The sequence below is a fragment of the Lissotriton vulgaris genome, chromosome 10 (genome assembly GCF_964263255.1).
Source record: "Lissotriton vulgaris chromosome 10, aLisVul1.2, whole genome shotgun sequence".
In the NCBI taxonomy this organism is placed as follows: domain Eukaryota; kingdom Metazoa; phylum Chordata; class Amphibia; order Caudata; family Salamandridae; genus Lissotriton; species Lissotriton vulgaris.
In genome coordinates this window covers 111,195,911-111,218,555 of record NC_141698.1, presented here as the reverse complement: position 1 = coordinate 111,218,555, position 22,645 = coordinate 111,195,911, and the positions used below count along the sequence as shown (strand labels likewise).

Sequence of the window (22,645 nt, the reverse complement as noted above, 5' to 3'; positions counted from 1 at the left end):
GGGGTGCCCCGACACGTTCTTCCAAATCTGGCCGCAGGGCCACGCAAGCTACACAGTATCTGCATGGCCGCGGACGTGGGACCCAGCAATGTGGGTCCGGGGGCCAGTGGGTGGGCTAGTCCTCCCAGAACCCTCCTTGTCCGACCTTTCAGGGCCAGTGGGCGGCAGGATTCGCCATTGCCTCCCACACTGGCTAAACATCACGTCGGACAGGTGGGTTTGGCAGATAGTCCAAAGGGGCTACTCCCTCCCCTTCAAGACTACTCCTCCACCCATGCCACCAGCACTTCATCGCATATCGGGGATCACATGGCCCTTCTCCGCCAGGAAGTTGCAGCTCTCTTGGCAAGGGAGCTAACGAAAGGGTCACAGTGCCAGAAATAGTTTGTGGCGATACTTACACTACTTTCTGGTACTCAAGAAGGACAAAGGCGTGCGTCCTATTTTAGACCTCAGGGCCTTCAACCACTTCCTCCGGAAGGAGGAGTTCAAAATGCACACGTAGGCTCAGGTCCTGTCTGCCCTCAATCCGTTAGACTGGATGGTAACATTGGACTTGCACAACCCCTATTTCCACATTCCCGTGCTGCCAGCCCACAGGCGTTACCTACGGTTCATGGTAAGCCACAAGCATTTTAGTTTACAGTGCTCCCCTTTGGTCTCCCCAGCACTCCTTGGCTGTGGTCGCACCTTACCTGCGCAGATGAAGGGTTCCAGTCTTCCCCCTATATCGACAACCAAAGTCACACCTGATTCCCCTCTCAGAAGCTCCTTTTAATCTGAGCGGTTCTGGATACAGCGCAGTTTCTGTCTTATCGTCCAGAGCAGCGAGTCCGGGATATTCGGGCTATGATACCGATGTTTCAGTCTCTATCCCGGATTTCGGTGAGAATGACCCTGAGGCTGCTAGGCCTCATGGCCTCATGCATCCTGCTGGTGGATCATGCCAGGTGGCATATGCGTGCACTGTAGTGGGACCTGAAGTTCCAATGGGCGCAGCATCAGGGGAATCTTTCCAATGTCATCTCCGAGGAGACTGCGCGTCAAATGCAGTGGTGGCTCACGAACCAGGATTGGGTCAGCGGCAGATCGCTCTCCCTTCCCCAACCAGAATTCACAGTAGTGACGGATGCGTTACTCCGGGATGGGGCGGCCACCTGAGAGAGGCGGAGATCAAGGGTCTCTGGTCTCCGGTGGAGTCCGGTCTCCACATAAAGCTTTTGGAGCTCCCGGCGATCCGTCTTGCACTGAAGGCTTTCCTTCCTTCTGTCAAAGGAAGAGTAATGCAGGTGTTCACAGACAACACCACCGCCATGTGGTACTGCAACAAGCAGGGCGGGGTGGGGTCATGGACCCTGTGTCAAGAGGCTCTTCATCATTGACCATGGCTGGAACATCAGGGCATATCCGTGGTGGTTCAACACCCGGCAAGTTCCCTGAACGACAGTGTGGACTAACTCAGCTGCCGGTGCATGATGGAGCACAAATGGTGTCTTCACTTGGAGGTGGTGCAAGGGCTCTTTCGGCAATGGGGAGAGCCTTGGTTAGATCTGTTCGCCACTGAAGAGAATGTGCAATTTCAGCAGTGCTGCGCATTAGACTTTCCAAGGCGGAACTCGCTCGACTACACTTTTAGTTGCGAGTGGAATTGTGGCCTCCTGTACTCCTTTCCACCTGACCCACTTCAACCCAGAGTGCTGAAGAAGATCAACCGCAACCGGGCCCAAGTCATTCTTGTGGCTCCAGACTGGGTACGAAGAGTCTGGTATCCTGAGCTGCTCAATATGGCCATTGATCCTCCAATCCGACTGCCTCTTCAGCAGAATCTTCTGTCGGAGGGGACGGTCCTCCACCCGAACCTGTCCAGCCTCCACCTCCTTGCGTGGAGATTGAGCGGCGACAGTTGACAGCTATCGACCTTCCTCCTGAAATCTGTAGCGTCATCTTGGCAGCCTGGCGTCCTTCCACTAAAGCGGTTTACACCTGTAGATGGGACAAATTTGTGGCATGGTGCACAGCAAAGGCTGTGGATCCCCTTTCTGCCCTCTTTCAGGGGTTCTCCTCTTCATTCCATCTTTGGCCCTGCAGGGCTCTGCTTTGGGTACTCTTAAAGGTGACCTTTCGGCCATATCTGCCTTTCTGCGCCTTCCTGATCAGCTGTCTCTATTCGAGTCTCCGATTGTAATTAGATTTATAAAGGGCATTACTCATCTCTTTCCTCCTTCTCCTTTCGTAATGCCACAGTGGGACTTCAATCTTGTTGTTACTTACCTTATGTATGCTCCCTTCGAGCCACAACATAATTGTCCTCTCCATCTTCTTACTTTGAAGACCGCTTTCCTGATTGCTGTCACCTCTGCTCGCAGGGTGAGTGAGCTTAGGCTCTTTCCTCCAAACCTCCCTTTCTTGCAGTTCATCCAGACAAAGTGGTCATTCTCACTAGGTCCTCTTTTCTGCCCAAAGTGGTTACCTATTTCAACAAAGCTCAGGCCATTACATTGCCTACCTTCTTCCTGCCTCTGCACCCTTCCAGAGATCAGGAGAGACTCCACAGTCTGGACCCAAAATGTGCGCTGTCCTTTTACCCTGACCGCACTAAAGATTTCTGGCTGGACGTTCAACTATTTGTGGGTATGTGGGCGCCAAGAAACGTCGGGCCGTGCAAAAACATACCATCTCTCGATGGGTCGTCCTATGCATTAAGATCTGCTATTATTTGACGAAAAAGGAACCTCCAGTAGGACTGCGCGCCCACTCTACCCGGGCGACGACAGCCTCTATTGCTTTGAGACTTGGAGTTCCGCTGATTGACATCTGCCAGGCAGCCATGTGGGCATCCCTACACATGTCCACAAAACATTACTGCCTGGATAGCCAAGTCCGGCGAGACTGCTTTTTCGGCCGTTCTGTTTTTCAGGACTTTCTGGTGTAAACTTACCCCCAGATTCATCAAAGTCCTCTTTTGCGAGTCCTTAATAGCGATTATTAAGGAATCGCTATTAAAGACTCTCAAAACTTGATGCATGTAGAAATCGCATTTTTTTTTGCGATTTCTACTGCTTCCTTATTTGCGATTTGCTAATTGCTAATCACAAATAAGGAATGGCTTTCCCATTCATTCCTATGGGCCTCAAGGCCCATAGGAATGAATGGGGAGTCATTCCTTATTTGCGATTAGCAATTAGCGAATCGCAAATAAAGGAAGCGATTTCAAGGGTGCCAGGGTGTCCAAAGGACACCCTGTAGCACCCCTGAAATGGTAATGTACACTAATGTTACGCACACACACGTCCAAAGGACATGTGTGTGTGTAACATACAACCTAGAAAAATGCACTAAAGTGCATTTTTCTAAGTTTTCGCTATTTACCACGTAGTTACACTTCGCGGTAAATAGCGGCCCCATATTGCGAATTCACAATGTTAAAAAGGTTCATGAATTGCCTCGTACCTCTGCGATCCTCCTTAACACCAGGTCTGCGGTTGGGCATCAACTCGAGCTCTTCCATCTTCTCGACTCACGCCAGCCTGACCTGTTATTCCTCACGGAAACATGGTTCAGGGACGACTCGCTTCCTAGCCTGCTGTCCATTTTGCCCCCTACTTACGCTGCCATTAGGATGGATCGCCCAGGAGGGAAGACTGGGGGAGGCGTGGCCCTGATTACTCGGGCGGACTTCCTTTTTCAAACCCTACCGTCTCCCGTGATCCCTGCTGTAGACTGCTTAGTAGTCCGCTCCACTTCCTTTGGGATCCCAATTACCTGTGTGCTTATATATCGCCCGCCCCAGTCTACACCCGGCTTTTTACCTGCTCTTGAAGACCTCCTGGCCACCCTTGTGGTAAATAATTCCGCCATCCTTCTACTGGGAGATTTAAACTATTGGCCGAATGACCCAGCTGAAGATATGCGATCTAAGGAGTTTACGGCTCTGCTCACCAGCCTAAACTTCCTCCCCCAGCTGAGTTCGGCCACCCACACCAAAGGTCATCAACTTGACCAAATTTGGTCCCTTAACATCCCTATGGATCTTCCAATCATTTCCCCTTGTTCTTGGTCAGACCATTTCTTCATTTCCTTCACAGCCAACCTTGGACGGCCACCTAAACCCCCCCTGCCCAAAAACATCTGGGCTAGAAAGTGGGATAAGGCGGTCCTCCCGGCGGTCTGCTCTTCTCTGGAGGCTACTAGCCCGGAGCTCAATGATCTACCCTCTTCCTCCCAACTTTCAGCCATTAACAACTGGCTACTAAAGGCGTGCAATTACATTGTTCCCCTTAAGAGAGTGACTATTAAACGCGCCCACGCGGCCAACCGATGGTTTACTCCTGCCCTCAGGGAAAAAAAACTTGCGACCCGCAGAGCCGAACGCGCCTGGCGGCCTACCTACTGCCCTCTCCTCAAGGCTAGTTACTGCTTGTCACTAAAAGACTACAAACATGACATATTAAAAGCCAAAACTGAGTATTTCTCTGGCAGAATCTTGGCAGCAGAAAACCAACCCAAGGAGATATTCAACACCATTCATGAGTTGGCTGCTTCTGACAGGGCGATCCCTAAAATCCCCCCGTCCCAAACACTTTGTAATTCCCTTAACTCTTTTTTCTTTGAGAAGATTGCCCTTATTAGGGCCAACATTCCCCCCCCTCCCACGGTACTCTCTGCTGTTCCCTCACCCCCCCTGCCCCCTCTTTCACTCAGTTTCCCCTCCTCACTCGAGACTCTTTGCTTCCTCTTTTAGCCCGGATCAAATCAGGCTCCCCTCGGGATATTGGTCCTGCTTTTGTTCTAAAAGAGCTTTTTTCTAACTGCTATTCTCCACCACTAACCTTTATTAATCACTCTCTTAACTCTGGTATTGTCCCCCTTGCCCACAAGTCAGCAGTCATCATCCCTATCTTGAAAAAGCCTGGCACCGATCCTTCCGTGCCCGCCAATTACCGCCCTATCTCCCTCCTTCCTTACCTCGCAAAGGTCTCAGAGGCTCATATCACCAGATCCCCGAGTTCCTTTGTGGAATCCACAGGCTGCCTTGCCGCCCGCCAGGCGGGCTTCCGCCCGCTGCACTACACCGAGAAGGTAGTTGTGTCGGTGATGGATCAACTAAGAGAGGGTATTGATACTGGCCAGCCACAGGCTCTGGTCCTGTTAGATCTGTCCGCCGCGTTCGACACGGTGGACCATGACATCTTGTTGACCCGTGTCGAAGCGGCAGGCATTGGGGGCACGGCCTATGCTTGGCTCCGTTCATTTTTGACGGACAGAGAACAGGCTGTCCATCTTGCCAATTTCACTGCTCCCCTTAGGAGGGTGACTTGTGGAGTCCCCCAAGGCTCTTCCTTGTCCCCTCTGCTTTTCAATTTATACATCTCACCCCTTATTTTTACTTTACAGCAGATGGAGGTCTCGGTGTTTAATTACGCCGACGACCTCCAACTTGTTTTCAATCTTTCCTCCGCCCCTTCCTCAGCGTTTAACTTCCAGAAGGTTATGCTTTTTATCCAAGGGTGGATGAACTGCAACCACCTCAAATTGAACCCGGACAAGACCGAATTGGTCCTGACGGGGGGTGGTTGCAGTCCCTGGTCCCCTTCTTTCTGGCCCTCTGCCCTTGGCCCTTCCCCCCTTCCTGTTTCCAAGGTTAAAACCTTGGGTATTTTCATCAATCCCATGCTTACCCTTCATACGCAGACCAATGCAGTTGTGTCTGCTTGTTTCTTCTCCCTTCGGATTATCCGAAGGGTTGCCCGCTTTTTCTCAACTGCTGCACTCAAGCTCATTCTCATGGCAATGGTGCTTTCGCGCCTTGACTATGGGAACGTCATTTACAACGGTGCGCCGGCCTACTTGCTCCGTCGGCTCCAACAGATTCAAAATCAGGCGGCCCGCCTGATTTACGGACTCCCCAGGTTCAATCATACGACCCCTCTGCTGCAGTCTCTCCATTGGCTTCCAGTGAGGGCGAGGGCCCTTTTCAAGCTTGGATGTATCACCTACCAGGCCAGATCAGGAACCGCCCCCGTTTTCCTGTGTGAAGCCATTTCCCCCTACCTACCTTCCCGAGAACTCCGTTCTACTCATTTGGCCCTTCTGTCAGTTCCTCGTTTTAGAAAACAGAAGTCCGGTGGGGCCAGATTTGCAGTGCTGGCTCCTTCCTTCTGGAACTCACTTCCATTTACCCTTAGGTCGTCATCTTCCTACTTGGAATTTCGCAAGCATCTTAAGACCTTCTTGTTCTCCAGATCTGTAGCTGTATAGCCCTGTTCCCCGCATCCACTGGTCTTCTGCTATCTAGCGCCATGAAACCGATTCTGGTATAAGAGCGCTCTATAAATATTTTAAAATTCAAATTCAAATTGCATTTAGGGAATCTCTAATTGAGATTCCTTAAATGCGATTCTTCGCAATTTAGCGATTTCTGTAATTGCGATATTTGCATTTGGGATGATGAATCCCAAATGCAAAAATAGCGCTCGCAAAGGGCTGGATTCTCAGAATCTGGCCCTTTGCGAGGCGATTTTGGCTTCACGAATCTACTCGTTAGTTCGCAGAGCCACCTCCGGTGTTGGTATTGCTGGGGTATATATACTAAGGTAAGGAATCTCTAACTAATTGTCTCTTTCAGATGAATAAGTTACTTACCTTCGGTAACGATTTATCTGTAAGAGACATACTTTACTTACCGATTCCTTACCGCCCCACCCATCCTTCCCGTTCTGCGAACTGACTTCTAGGGATAAGGTCTCCCTTCCTGGGCACTAGTTTTGTGCACCTTTGGTAAGTGTCTTGCATGGCTCTGTGCTTCTAGCGTGGAAAGTCGTGTCAGAACTGACGTCCGCGCGCAAAGGCAGCGTCTTAGTAGACACCACCATGTCATTCCGGACACCACCACATCGACGACGGACGCGTACTCTACTAAATCCAACTACCGACGCACAGGGGTACTGCCACAGAAAAATTCTCTGGATCCACCCTGACGCCTGGGGTAATTCTAAGGTAAAGAATCTATAACTGAAGTATGCCTCTTACAAATACATCATTACCTAAGATAAGTAACTTGTTCATCGGGCCCAGGGTGTGAGGGGGAAATGGCACCTTCCAAGTCTGAGGTGCATTGGCACCCAAAAATCAGGACTGGACTTTGCCTCATATAATGGGGGAATTCTTTCATTCAAAAAGGTTATTGTTGTTGCCAAGCCAGTGTCACTCAGGTCCATACTGTTTATCGTGGAACTCAATTTTATATTTTGTAGCAAATCTGTGAAAAGTTTAATTGAAATATCATATTACCTTTTGAATACTATTTTGTGTAAAATGTTAATCTAACTGTTTATATATGTTTTAAAACTGATTTTCTAATGTGAAACCTGAATAAACACTCTACTATAACCTACATGTGGTTATATAAACAAATTTGTTTTCTGCATTTTGATAACTGTTTGATGCTGGTGGTAATGATTCTGGATACTTGTCTAGGTGCTTTATTTTGCTTTATCTCAGTCTTGGTGATATAAGAACCTACCATACTCCCTTCCTTCTTGTACACATACAATATATGAGTTGTATTAGACAAAAAACAAAGCTCTCCGCACCAGTTAATGGGTGTGTTCTCATGTTGGTAGCAGGGAAGTCTTCAAAATGTGCACCTCAATCTTAACCGGCATAACTCATGTCTAACTGTACCTGGTTAACCTATTTCCTGACAGAGACTGTGATCTCTAAATGTGCATGCTATTACCTTTACACCTGAGATCAGAAAGTATCATACTGTACATTCTGTTACACAGTCCCATCTTAGAATTGCACATTAGGATTGTGAAATCACATGTTTGACTTTGTGTTTCAGCAAACTTCAGACAGAGTTAAAAGCAACCAGCCTAGAAGAAATGAAGATAGCTATGGAAACCTACTATGCGGAGGTACTTGGGTCAGGGTTTGGGAAGAAGGTGAGGGAAGGTAAAAGGGTCTATCGGTTGAAAGACAATTGGCTCTGCAGAAGCAAACATTGAACTAGGTATATTCCACACATACTCTTTCTCCCTTATCCTGCTTTCCTCTCTTCGTCGTCCCCCTCACCTATCTGTTCCTCCTCTTTTCTCAGCTTTCTCCTCCTCTCACTCACCTTCCCTTAAATCACTTAAGCTGCAAAGTGAGAACTTATTGGCAGTTGCATGTTAAATACTGTTACAGTGATTTTGCCATTCATCTAATCAGTTAATACATTGGTTACCTCTTAGTTTGATCATAATTGCATTTATTATTTACAATGACACACAAGTGATAGTAAACACTATATTAAATGAAATACTATGTACATATGTTTGAGGCAAATAAAATGTAAGTTATTACTTGAGATATCTGTGATAGGGAGGGAGTTACCCTTTTTTTATCAGGAAAAAGGATTGGGTCAACAATCATAAAAAGCAAAAACTCCTTTTCCTGAACTTTACAACCAATTTCTATTACTTTTTCCCATAAAGAGACATTCCACAGGTAGGAGAAGGGATCTCGTCTATGTGTAGGTTACCAAATTTACAAACTTTTTGAGTGTCAGACCGGGATTAATACGCATGTATTTACAAACACAAATTTTAAGAAGTTCTCATTCATTTATTAAAAATATTTAAAAAAACAACAATACATTGTCTCATTTACATTGTACATCTTGTTATACAAATAGTAGATGTGTGTTAATCCCTGTCTGACACTCAAAAGGTTTGTAAATTTGGTAACCTGCGCATAGAGGAGATCCCTTCTCCTACCTGTGGAATGTCTCTTTATGGGACAAAGTAATAGAAATTGGTTGTAAAGTTCAGGAAAAGGAGTTTTTGCTTTTTAAATTAGTACTTGAGATCCATTATTCTCCCTTAATTTCACTTATCAGCAATCACTTCATCAAATCTAATTAAAAAAATCATTTTATAATTCATCATTTATGTAGAAATCCAAATCCCATTAATAAGGAAAACAGACATCCAAACAACATGATACTGAGGATGGGGGTTTCCCAGTAACCCTCGACAGTATGGCAAAATAAACACTCTCCAGGAGGAATTTTTTAGATAAGTCAAGCCAGAGGAAATGTTAGTGTATTGTGGATCACAGTCTCCTATATTAATCATTTACCCTACACTCCAAGTGTCTTAACGTTTTACTAATAACAAAAAACTAAAATTCCTTGTATTGAAGTGTATTTAATTAAATACTGTTTTGTTAACTAAACAAAACATTCTTGAAAATTAAGATTAATGTAACGAAAAAGACCCAGTTTGCTTCTTTACACAGAATCCTTGAGCACCCCAACTTGTATTTTATTTAAAGCATATTCTTATTGGTATTTTCTCAGTTACACATTTGCAGTGAAGACAGTGACATTACATAAGTCGCAATACCCAACTTGTATATTATAACTTGTCCGCTAGTCTCTGCCCTTTGTCACAATGTCTACTCCCTCCTTTTTCGCACAACTGTTCCCTCCATTTTATATGCTATAGCTAACTGTGACAATAATAGAAATAACTGGTGTATTTCTTTCAGGGAGTTCATAAATGCCTAGTATGTTCTATGCTTTAATATTGAACTATCGATAAGGAAATTAAAAAAGAAAACTAATAAAAAAAGGAAAAAAAATGTTGAACCTAGGCCTGAACTCTGCAGGTAAAAGGGGTAAATTAAGTTCTCTTCAGAGAAATTAAGGGGATTTTTACCTCTCAAGGGGATTATTTCCATTGGGTGTTCTCAACTTGAACTATCACCTGGGTGGATCTAGTACACTCTCTATAGTGTTCTATATAGTTATGTCTTCGGTAGCATGACCCCTCCCTCACTTTGACTGTTTCTGATTTATTCGGCATTTTCGCTTCCCCACTCCCTTCTTTTTCACTAAATGTCTGCTATGGGTATTCCCAATCAGTTAGCAATTACTTCTATTGGTCGTCTATGGGGCGGTGCCTTAGTCCTCGTGCCTCTTCCCTCATCAAGGCCCTACTCTCAGCTCCTGCCCAATTATTTACATCTCTTTTCAAGCTGTCTATTCTTGGTCCAGTACAGGTTTTCCAGGACATTGCTATCCACCTTTTTGCGATCTATAAATCTATTCCTGACTTTCCGTTTTGGTGGGCGGGGAAAGAGTCCTTATAAACATACCTCTATGTTGGCACTCAACGTTCACCCTAGTGTGGTGTTTATCTTTAATGTTACTTCACCCCAAACCCCCAAAATTGGCGCAGTGTGTTACAGGCCCAAGTCATGTGTATAAAGTGTGCGTCTTCATAGTTGAACCTCGGACAGTTATGTGTGTCTCCTCCGTATGCAACGTGGAGGCCGTAGTGGGTCATGTAGGTCATGTGCATTAAGTTGAACTGTGTGTTTTTCAATCTAGTGTCGCAAGATATCTTCTTGGGGAAGACCAATACTTTGCCCCATTCCCAGTCTGTAAGTTCTCTGTTTAGGGTCTGTTCCCATCTGTCCTTGAGCATACTCATGGTGTAAGAGATGCCTTAATCAGGTTTGCATAAAACCATTTTACCTGGTGTCCAGCCATACCCAATGTAAGGCGTGCATGCAATACTTTGTGTCTCTGGCTCATCCTGACCTCTCCCCCATAATGTTCCAAAGGTGCTAACCAGTGCCACATACTGCAGGAACTGTCCTGGTGGTTTTCCATTAATTCCTCAAAAGGGATTACTACACTCTCCTGATATCAGTCCCCTACTGTCTCCAAACCCGCGTTAGTCCATGTTAGCATTTGTTCAACTGTAAATATCGATTGAGAGTCTCCATTGGACAAACCAACTAATGGTATTACTGAGGTAAATAAGGGAGTCGCGGTCAGTTTAGACTTGCATTTTTTCCAGCATTGCAGAGCTGTGGTTTGTAAGAGTGACCTATATGGGGTCAACACCGTAGGGTCAATCACCGTAGGATCAATGAGCTATTAATAGGATGGGGTGCGTATTGGGCTCAGCCAGATATGTGTGCCCAGGGTAGACTGCATGAAATTGATGCGGTTCAGCCCCTAACAAATCCTTCTTTGGGCCTCCTCAGGACTGGCTCAGAAACCTAGAATTAAAAACTACCAATGGGTCTGTTGTCATAAAAATGTATATAAAGTAAGAGCATTTGTATTAGGGTATGGTGGAGTTAACTCATGGGTAGATTGTTGCACAGGCTGATTTCTCTGCCTATGCTTCATAACAAAGTATAACAAATCCCGAAATCAGTCGATTAACTACACTGTGATAGTGACCTATTATTAGATTTTGAAATATTTTCGGAATCACTGAATTCTATTCTTATTTCTTTGCCATTCATATTACTATCCTCACTCCTACTTGAATACTCCATTTTTATTGTATGCCCTTAATTAAGGTATGCATATTGTAACTTACCTTTTCTCATTATTGTAGCGTACAAATCTAAAAGTTCCAAGAGATGACAATTCTGTAATAGACTGCAATAGAAGTACATACACTGAAACATTTCTATGTTGAACATCCATATCTACTATGTATATACTCATTGGCAGTAAAATATAGATAAGAAAGGTACATCTTAACCTTCTTACAGTTCAACTAAAAATTTCGATATTTCAACACAATTTCAGAACATTTTTCTCCGAATGCCCATCATATAGCTTTGAAAAATTATATAAACATATTGTTTCCCATCTTTTATCCATACTACCTCAACTACATTCCTGTAAGTTTGTAATGGGCAACACGCCCAACAGAGTTACAGCACACATGTATGGTCACAGCATTGGTGTGTCTACATGTCTACCATATTGAAAATGAATCTATACTGGCATTCATGCATTTTCAGAGTATGAAACCACCAACAGATGGTGCAACCCAGTAGTTGTTAATGTCAAATCTGTGACGGATATTTTATCTGTTTAGACACCATTTTCGGATTTTACTTAGCTGCTAATTACACCACTGTAGATAAGAATAGGAGAATAGTAGTTCTCATTATTTTAAAATAATTCTTCTAAAGTGATGAAGCATTAATTATTATCATCTTTTTCCAGAGTTTTAGATAGCACGAACTTGACCCGAAGGTATCCGGTATGAGAGCGCTTTACATGAGCACCAGTTGTGTTACACAAGGGCACTTTCATTTTTGGTAGGCAAGGGGAGGTTAAGTGATTTGCCCCGAATCACAGGATGTTGAGCGTCATTGCCTAGAGTCAAACCCGGTTCCCCAGATTTGAGATTGACCGCCCTAGCCGTTAGACCATTTGATTCCTTTAATTTCTTCACTCAAATGTTGAATATATATTATCATCGCTAGTGCTTAAACAGTGATCTCTTCCTGGCTTTCTAGTGATGAAAGCTCATTCTCTTTGTTGCTAATAAATCTACATTACTTTACCACATCTGCTACCAAACATACTTCTGTTTAATTTATATTATGCCTGGGGCACCAGAGAGCCAGCGCACAAGATTACCTCACTCCCACGGTGCTCCTGCAGTCCAGGAAAATAATCCACCATCATCCTGCCTCATCCAGTGTACTTTGGCTAAGGGGATGGTTGCTCTCCTGGTGTTGCCCCTGACACCACTGAACTAACTTTAAGCCCCCAGGATCGCAAACTGGGAGCTCCTCCATACCGCCGTCTGTTACTGCTCTGACAATGGCAGCTGCCTGCGATTAAGCAAGGCCACTTGGTGTCCTTTTTGGACTCTTTGTAGACTGGTTTCAGCAGGCCACTTCCCACCGGACGTCTCCACACGGGGTCGGAGGCTGGCCCCCCACTGGTGAGGAAAGGTTGTTGACTGGGAGTGACGTGAGGGTGCGGTTAGCGGCAGATCAGACACCTGGGAGTGCAGGGGCCGGACGCCTGCACCCGCGCCTTTCTGCCTGGGGCGCTGACATCGGGGATGCCTGCCCTTGTTGTGTAGCTAGCCTGACTCCTGATGTCATCGGGCCACAGGGGATTCCTGATTGCCGGTCAGGGGGGTCCGCATATCAGCTGCATCAAGCTCTGTTGGGGATGGCCAGTCTGGCGGGTAGCCATGAGGGGAGCCCGGGATCTTACCATGCAGCCATATTAACCAAGGCATTAAAGTCGGGGTAGAGCGGGCCTCTGATCTCTGCTACTCTGGTGCTGTTCTGCAGCATCTAAGCATCTGGGACCCTTATCTAGAGGATCGAGGTTTGGTGGACCCCCTCTGTGATTGTGCATGTGACCTTAGCAAGCTGAACATAGCGCTTGGACGAGGGTACTGTGTCTGCTCGTGCCCAGCCAAACTGTTCTGCTAGTGGGGACGAGACAGGACCCTGTCTCTCCCCTGCTTCTAGTGGCCACCCTCAACATCTCTCTCCTGTCTTCATCATGAGGACATGGGTATTCGTTGCTAATCCGGTTGACCCTTAGTGGTGGATACTTACCCTCTCCTGACCTGGGTACTCTGGACTGAACACTACACGCACTGAGGGGGTAAACGCCCGGAAATCCTACCTCAACTGGGGGGGGACCTCATTCCAGAATACCTGCACACGCATTTCTGTCCGCGCATTTTCTCTTTGGCTGTGGGTCGAGGTGGACCTGGACTCCTTACTTCCCTTAACCCTTTTGTCCCATTGACATCTAGGGTCACTAAGATACTATAACCTGTGATCTCATGGAGGTGCCCTACTGCTGCACTCTGCCTAGCCCCCTCTGGAGATATACACCTGGGAGCACGATGGGCAAATCTGAGAGCAGTCAGGCCAAAACTCCAGTTTGATTCTCGCCAGACCCCCGCATGCATTGGAGGGTTGGCCCCAGAAACCAGATGCAGCCGGTTTGTCCTCTGACAGGACTCCTGACTTTACAGATATGAAAACATTATTGCCGGCAATGTAGCAACGTTTGACGTCTATTGAGTGAAAGATGGAGTCAATATGTGTAGCAGGATAGATGCCATCATGCACAAACTGGAAAAACATGATGGCTGGTTGCAAGAGGTGGAACATCGCATCTTCACAGTGAAGAACACTGTCTCATTCCATGGAGACACCCTGCTCAACATGGAGAAAGTACTGAGGGTCGTAGCGGCAAAGAACGAGGACTTAGCGACCCGGTCCTGCTGCAACAATCTTCAGATTTTGTGGGTGCCGGAATCCGCTGTACCCAGATTTCACAATGGCAGTCCAGGAGGCCGAGCATACATTTCCTCCAATCAAACAGAAGCTGCACCAGGCTGCCATTCCATATGCCATGCTTTACCCGGCCCGTCTACGCACCGCCTCTCAGGGCAAGGATCTTTTTTTCTTTCCCCAATCCTCAACTGGTAGCAGACTTCCTATGCTAACAATCTCCTCGTGCCCCTCCTGAGAAAACTTTAGCCACTTCGCCAGGTGCCTTCTCTCTAGCTATTCTCTAGCATTGTACTTGGGATGACCATACTCTTTACCTTACAATTCTTCAGTGCTACTTTTTGTCTTGTGTTCTGCCTACTTATTGCCCGCCTGGTGCCCCCACCCCCAGGTGTCTTTGATGATCCGCCAGGGCGGCTGCCCCATTGCTGCATTCAACTGGATGAGACTGTACTGGGTGTCCTCTGACACCCTCCTTTCGACGGGAATGGCCTCTGCTGCCTATCTCGATGTAAACTGTAGGTTACCCCTGACTGCAATTGTATGTATTAATAGTTCTTTCTTTTTTTCTATTTATTGTGGTTCTTTTAGATTCCCATTCCTGTTCTGTTTTTTTAATTTTACCTTTGCATTGTAATGTGGAGGGAGTATATTCCTGACTGGCTTGGGCCATCAGTTTTGGAGTGGGAGGGCTAGGGGATTTCTTTGATGCTTTATATTGTGCTGAATACTCTGCAATTGACACTGTGCAGTATTGCTATCTTGACAAATGCAAGTATAAAAGCAGGCCACTACATAGCGTTGTAAAGTAATCAATTTATTTATTGCATATTAGTGAAACTTTTCTTTTATATGTCAAGATCTAGAACACACCGATAAGTGAAAGAAATGTTAAATCGTAAAAACATGCATCAACTCAAAACAACAAAGTTAATTGCATTACAACGCTATTAAGTTGCCTGCTTTTATGCAAGCCTTTGGTGTACTATGTAATGTTTGGTCTTCAAATTTGCTGAAGACCAGAGGTGTCTTAAACACTTACAAGACTATTTGGCCTAAGTAAACCACTGTTGTTTATCGAACAAAAGGAAGTGGGGCAGCAAGATCTGCCCGATAGCAAAATGAAGACCTCTCTACTCAATCGGCCAGAGCTACGGCAGACCAAAGGGCAAAGCAGAAGAAATTTGGCCAAACATCTAGTGGGTGAAATCACCTCCTCCTCCTAAACGCCCTTAATAGGGAGTTAAATACAACTCTTAAAATTACTATATACGTGCGCCTGAGAGCGCTTACATAAGGCCAGCTTATATCTGGAGGATGCGTCCTTGGGCTGGCTGATTGATGTATAGAGGAACATCCAAGATCAGGATTTTACTGTTGATGAGATAAGAGATGCAATAGATACAGCAATTACAGGCTGGTAAAACACCAGGGCCTGATGGGCTGCCAGCCGACTTTTATAAGGCATTTGTGGATTTGTTGATATCGTGTCTGGTGTCTGTCTTTCAGGAGGCAAAACAGGAGGACCAACTCCCGCTCCCCATTCTATGCCCAAAGCCCCGAGCATCACACTACTCATACCTGGCAAACCCCCTGACCGATGTGAGTCCTACAGGCTTCTTCCCCTTATTAACTGCGATGTTAAGATCTTAGCCAAAGCGCTTGCTAATTGCTTGTTCTTCATCATGACGTTTTTGGTTTGCCCAGACCAATCAGGCTTTATCCCTGGGCATTCCCTTCATATAACCTGGGAACTCTTCTCAGTGCTCCAGAACATCGACCCCGAGTTGGCTGTGGTGGCAGTCTTGTTAGATAACACCAAGGCCTTTGACTCTATTGAGTGGAACTTATTAATGTCCGTCCTATGTCGGATTGGGCTACCTCACCCTTTTTTGTCCTGTGATTGCGCTCCTTTACTTCAATCTGGTCACTAGTTTGTGTTAGTGGGGTGATCTCCTCTCCTTTTACACTTACGCAAGACATGTGCCAGGGCTGTCCATTATCACCCTTACTTCTTGCTTTAGCGGTGGAGCCACTTGCCGCCAAGCTGAGACAACACCATTGTGCATCTTTTTATATGTCTATATGTGGAAAACATTACCTTCTTTCTGCACAATCCTCATCTTAGCCTAAACAATGTCATCCAGGAGTTCATCCGGGTCGGTGGGTTTTCTGGTGTTCAGATAAACTGGGAGTAGTTGCAGCTTTTCCCACTTACTCTGGCCACCTAACCCTTCACCCTGGATTTTCCTTTGCAGTGGTGTCAGACAGACTTCAAATGTTTGGGGGTTGTCATTTCTCAAAATCGAAAAGAAGTGATATGATCCAACTACGGCACGGGGCTGTCCTCACTCACTGACCACATTACTTGCTGTATTTCTCTTCCTTTGTCGCTGGTTGGTTGTGTCGCTCTCATGAAAATGATTGATAATGCCCAAATTCTTATACCTTTTTTTTAACAAACCTCTACCACTGAATCGATCATTCTTCCAAATGCTGAAAACACAGTTGATACGATTGGCATGGCCAGGAAAGAATCCTCGCTTGGGATACTGTGACATTACCTTTCTCCAAGGAGGGGGTATAAAACTTCATGGCTATAGTACTGATATTCATCCCAACACCGGCACGACTGAGTCGGATGCGGTGGTGACTATTCAGTCAAACCCCCACATGACGTTAACTCCAGCAAATGGCTGGTCTGATGGGTTTGGTTAATAGTCCATGTATCTCAACAGCATCTGCTCACGCATGCGTTCACTGGGTGCACAGTTACTAACATGGATAGACACCATCCCTTGACCTGGTCTGCTCTGTTATGTGTTTTGTGTTATGTGATTTGGGGAAGGAGCAGACCGGTCGTAAAACTTTCCCCAGGACCCTCCACACACCTTTTTGTTTTTCGGTATAAAACTTCAGACATAGAGTTGTACTATTTATGCACTCAGGCTCACCACGCTATACATTGGTAACACCCACTCAATTTCTTCCTCATCTAGTGGTGGAACAGGGTTATATGACTCCAATTCCTCCATCCTCCTCTGGCGCCCTCTCTATCACTGACTCAATGGAGGCCGGTACCTCAAAAGCTTAGCATAGACTAGGTCGCAAAATGGGAAAGACACTCCTATATTCTCCATTAATTCAACTATTCTTTCACCCCCCCCCCGCTACCAGACACTCATCAAACTTTATGCAGACTTCAACTCAAGAGACGCTGCTTCAAGCAGTGGGGGGCACCTTATCATGACGCAGTCTTTCTCTCCCAGGCTAACTTAATGTGCGCATGCCTGCATCTCCACTACATATCTTCATATACATCCATTTGCGAAATAAAGTTAAGGCGGCCACGCCAGATTTCTCCGCTGAACAGATTACCTTTAACACCCTACACACCATGCTCCAAGTGGATACTCCGCAATACCCAGTCTCCCAACTATATCGCACTGTGCAAGCTGAATATCCTGGTTCTCAAAGTCAGGCTCAATGGAAGAAAGGCCATTCGGTTATCCTCACGGATGACCTGTGGAAATGTTGTTGTGAACAAACAGGGCAGATAGCACCTAGCAGTAGGCTCCACGTTATCCATTATAAATTCCTTCATAACCAGCAGTAGTCTCTGCATCATCCATTATAAATTTCTTCATAGAGTATTCTATACTCCTGCCCTACTACATCGATATAGACTTCAACCAGGTGAAGTGTGTACCACATGTGGGAGGGCCAGAGCGGATTTCCTTCATTTGTCGTGGTCCTATGGCCGGTACAGGTGTGAGGTGAGCGCTGCAATATTTGCCATGGTTGGACAAGCTTAAACACTGACCCCACTTCTAACACTTCTAGGTTACTCATGCGAGCTCAATGCTGGTTACAGGAAATATGTGGCAATGGCTCTGTTATCGGCTAAGAGAGAGATTGCCTGTCGCTGGAGGCGTGGGAGGGCACCAAAATTCAAGGACTGGCTTGCGGATCTCATTTATTGCAGTGGACAATTGTCCAAGCATACTCAAAATGTAATTGAAGCCAGATCGAAACAAGGTAAATTAATTGAGGTACAAAAAGGTGTTGGCTGCTCAGGTTTCATAATCTTGACTTAGTTTGTGAACTCCAAATGTGGGGCTTAACGCATTGTAACTCGCCAAGTTCTCAGACAACATACCAAGTTCATGGATTATGAAACCACGTTGTGTTCCTGGCATCATTTACAGAGTCTGTAAAATGCAAACTCTACACAAACTCATGCAGCATTTGAAGTATAAAAAACATTACTTCCCTATTCAATTATGTTAATTTAGAAGTGAGCTGAAGTTAGATTTCGTTTTGGGTGTGCTTTTATAGTGAATTCAAATGTAATAAATAAAGTGCTTGGTTATCGGACTCAAACACGCGTCCACAGACCTGGCACACATAACAATGAGGACACTGCTTCCTCAAAGCCCAGGGGCATTTTCTATAAGTTAAAACGCATTCTGAGGTTTCCATTGGCTAAATCCTTGTGTATCTTTGCATGACCTGTCATAGCCACATGAACTATTTTATGAAAAGCAGGTGACCTTTGTAGTTTTAAAGTATACAGAGTGCTGTACTTCACCTCTTAGTCATGACTGATGATGGTCATATGGAGATTTGTGGAAGAAAAATTGATTTGCTCATGGGAGCCTTTGAATCCGAAGTACACTGTTGATTCCATCATTAGTGAAACATTTCCATCTGTGTATGCAGGAGAGTCTGTAAATTCTGGAATGAGAAATTAAGCATATGGCAGAGAAGTCTCTATGCCGTTGCAACTTCCACAACAGTCAGACACTTCTAGTCAAAGCATGACAAATATCTGAAGGTCCCGAGAGAAGAGACGAAAAAAATCAGTTTGCCAGAATGCAGAAATACTGCAAGCATTTCCTTTATAAATGCTTCAGCAAGCAGAACATGAGAATAATTCCCTTTTATTGCATGCAAAAGAAATATGCGGTGTCAAGCACTGAACTCAAGGATTGGGAAGACAATGGAAGACCTCTAAAAAAAACACCTTTTAGGAAAAAAGCTAAAGTTTATAAGTGGTCGCTTGTCATCACATTTGCAACAACGTTCATTAATGATAAACAAAAAAAAAACAAAATCCGAATAGAAAACCAAAAATAAAAAAGGTTCTTTTGAGAACCACAGACAAAACTCAATGAAAGAGTATGTCTGTTAACTGCTAGGCACAGCAAGGTCACCTTGGGTGGTTTGGACCTGTGGCAACTTGTGTTGTACATAGCTGATGGCCATGCACGGTTAGGCACACATGCACGCGGAAAGTTGGATTGCATTAGTCATCAAAAAATCAAGAAATTCAAGAAAAACTGAGTTAAAGTGAATATATGGATAATATTGTCTATAAACTTGATCAACATTAAAAACAAAATCCATGAACGTCACTTAAAAAATGCATTTAAAGGACAGTTATGATTACAAATTAAAACAGAACCACTGATATGCACAGTAGTGGTTACTGGAAACCATAACTCGCACAACAGCACGGAGTTGAGAGTCGGAAGACCTCTTTCCTATTGTGGAATCAGTAAAAGTCACAGCTTGTCTCCCTATGCCTTTGCTTCACTAGGGTTTAAATGTGCTCAGTACTGCAGTGAGCGTATGATTTCACTGGTACTGGGGATCGAAAAGTATATCACTAACATGCTTGATTCCAGGTACTGTTTACCAATTGATCTAGAAATAGGAGAATAATATGGTTGTTCTGCACAAAGCTAGCGGTGATAGTGGGTGGAGTGAGCCTTTCAACTAGTACTACAATAGTGCAGGGTGTGTTCACTAGAATTTTGGTTGTTAGACTCACTAAGGATGTGCCAGGAGAACCCAACTGGGTTTGAAACATTTAGTTAAGTGCAACGTTTAGGAGTTTCTGCTCATTTAACTCTATATCTTGTGCTTGACACTTCATTTAAAAAAAGTATTTATTTTATACATGTATAGGTTGGTAATTGTCTTTTGTCTTTTGTACTTTACAGATTCAACGATTGCAGGCACTTTTGGCAAAAGCAGACACAACAGAAAAGTAAGGTTTTTTTGTGTTTTTTTTTACGTGAGTGTTGTTTCTTTATCACAGTAAACCATTATAATTATTGCATTTAAGGCAAGTCTACACCTTGAAATGCCACTCTGTGTTATATTCCGGTGAGGAGGAAATTCATGGACAACTGTAGTTTTTTAGTATCCTGAATTGTTCAATGCTACAAGTATTGTACTTTTGGAAAGGTTTCCCTGAACATTACACAGACAATAATAATTCTTAGTATATGATGCATTTACAACCTTTACCCTAATATAGTTTGTATTTGATATCCAATGCCCAGGTCTTTCTTATACATATTATCTGAACCCTCTTGAACAATGTATCATGCAGAGAACAAACCCAAGCGTAATGCTCGAAGAAAACAACAGCTCTAGAGTTGCAAGCTTTCAAAGGTTATTTCTTTCAAAGAACCGTAGGATGACACCAAAAGATGGTGCATGTTCCAGATTTTTGGTTTCAAAGGAGCCATACCTTTTTAGTTTCAGTTGAATTCACTGTTCTAGCTGTAAAATTCAATTTAAACATAAAGAACTTTGTTTTGAAGATACGTCAGTGGGTAGCTGTAAAATTGATGATTAACTCTTCCACAACAATGAACCAAAGCTGATGGAAAGAATGAGCATTTATCTTCTCCCAACTCACTGAGTTCCATGGCTGAGGCATTCATTCTCATGCTTATTTAAAGACGACAATTTAGTTTAGTTATACCTTTCTCAGACACAATGCCAAGTACACCAGAAATAGCTTGAGCACCACTTTTGATGCCTGCTTCCATTGCCACTTCACCATCACCTTAGTGACACCCCTATTACCACATAGAGGAGAAGGACCCATCTATTCTGAAATATTAATATAGAGGGAATGGACTAATTGAGACAGTGCAGCTGAGAGAAGATCATTCCAGAAAGGAGCATAAGAGAAAGGAGGACATCTTTGACATTCCTGTACTCCTTATTAACACCATTAAAGGGTAAAAGTCCTTCGAAAGCTTATCATGCTGTGGTGAATCAACTCTGTTATCCAAGTGTATTCATCTGTGATAAATCTCCCTGGCAGCGTGCCAGATCCTGTACAGGCACTCTGTTTCCTCAGGCCCCCAGATACCATTCCATTGTAGACTTTACCAGGGATTTATGTGGTAGCCTTCCACAAAGTTGGTATCCAGGCAGCCCGGAAGCTCAGTGTTGAAACCTGCATCTTGATTTCTAAATGATAGCATCTTTGAAACTGCTGACCAAACAAAAGACTGCATCTATCCCAGTGTTGATTCACAAGCTACTTTACCTGGTCCTCGGTTTTGTTTTTTAAAAACGTTTAGAGCCACACCCAGTGGTCGGGCAAAGTGACTCAACCTACCCCGCTTTGGCAGGGCACCTGGCTCCGGGAGGTCGCCAACTTATCTGGCTTTAGGAAGTGGGATCTCATTGGGATCTCGCAGCTGGGAAACATGTGGGGAGGGTATCATCTGCCCACCTTTCAAGATCTACAAACCCGGTATTCCTTGCATCCCTCACAGTTTTACCGCTACCTGCAGCTGCGTCACGCCTTCCACTCCCACCTTTCGGAGGGCACCTCCTTACATGAATATAGCCCACCCGAAGCCCAAACTATGACCAACATCCTGGGGAATGGAGGGATTTCCCGTATCTATCGCTCCCTCACGAACAACACTCTTTAACACACTACACCGACTCAGGGACCGGTGGGAGGGATGGCTATGGATTCTGGAGGATGAGGACTGGAGGGATGCGCTAATGACACCCAAAGCAATCACAGCTTTGGCGCGGCTCCGTTCATTCCAAATATACTACCTCCACACCGCATATCTTACTCCGCTGCGCCTCCACCGCGCAGGGCTCAGCCCTGATGCGTCCTGCCCTCGCTGTAACCACTCACAGGCTGACTTTGTCCAAATGGTCTGGCTTTGTTCTAAAGTTGCGCGCTTTTGGGACTTGGTGGTTGGAGAACTAAGTGAAGTCCTGGGTTGGGAGGTTCCTCTGAAGCCGCTCATTGTGCTCCTGGGGGTCACGGAAGGGCTGAACAGCTCCAGGGTGGACAAACTCTTCCTGAACACAGCTCTGATGGTGGCCAAGAGAGACATTGCGGCGAACTGGCTAAACTCGACTGCACCTACCATGAAGCGATGGTGCAGGGGGTGAATTGGTGTGCGCGCAAGAAAAAGCGTTGTACAGGCCGTGGGATGTCCAAAGAAATATCGCACAATGTGGGGTAATGGGTTGGGGTGATAGAGGACTGAAACCCCCTGGAGAGGCTGTTGACCTGTGGCAAGCATTAATAGGTTCTCCTTCATGCTCTAATGGCTAACTAGGGCGTCCCCTTCGCCATTATGAGATTGTACTCTGCCATGCTTTGATGCAGTGCTTGCTGCTGGTCTTCTGTTTTTTTGCATGTATGCCTTTACTGACTATATCAATAAAATGAATAAAAATTGGTTATAAAAAAAATAGTTTAGAGTAGTTTTCCAGT

At 45.1% G+C, this 22,645-nt stretch overlaps 1 protein-coding gene across 3 annotated transcripts in view; it reads left to right on the top strand.

Annotated features, from left to right (window-relative positions):
• The window catches only part of IQCE (IQ motif containing E), a 272,321-nt gene that overhangs the window by 113,452 nt on the left and 136,224 nt on the right, over positions 1-22,645 (top strand). For all 3 annotated transcript variants that reach the window (XM_086940632.1, XM_086940634.1, XM_086940633.1), the window contains 2 exons: positions 7,847-7,919; positions 20,094-20,140. In XM_086940632.1, coding sequence (XP_086796758.1) covers positions 7,847-7,919; positions 20,094-20,140 — 120 coding nt within the window. The remainder of the gene's footprint in view (positions 1-7,846; positions 7,920-20,093; positions 20,141-22,645) is intronic.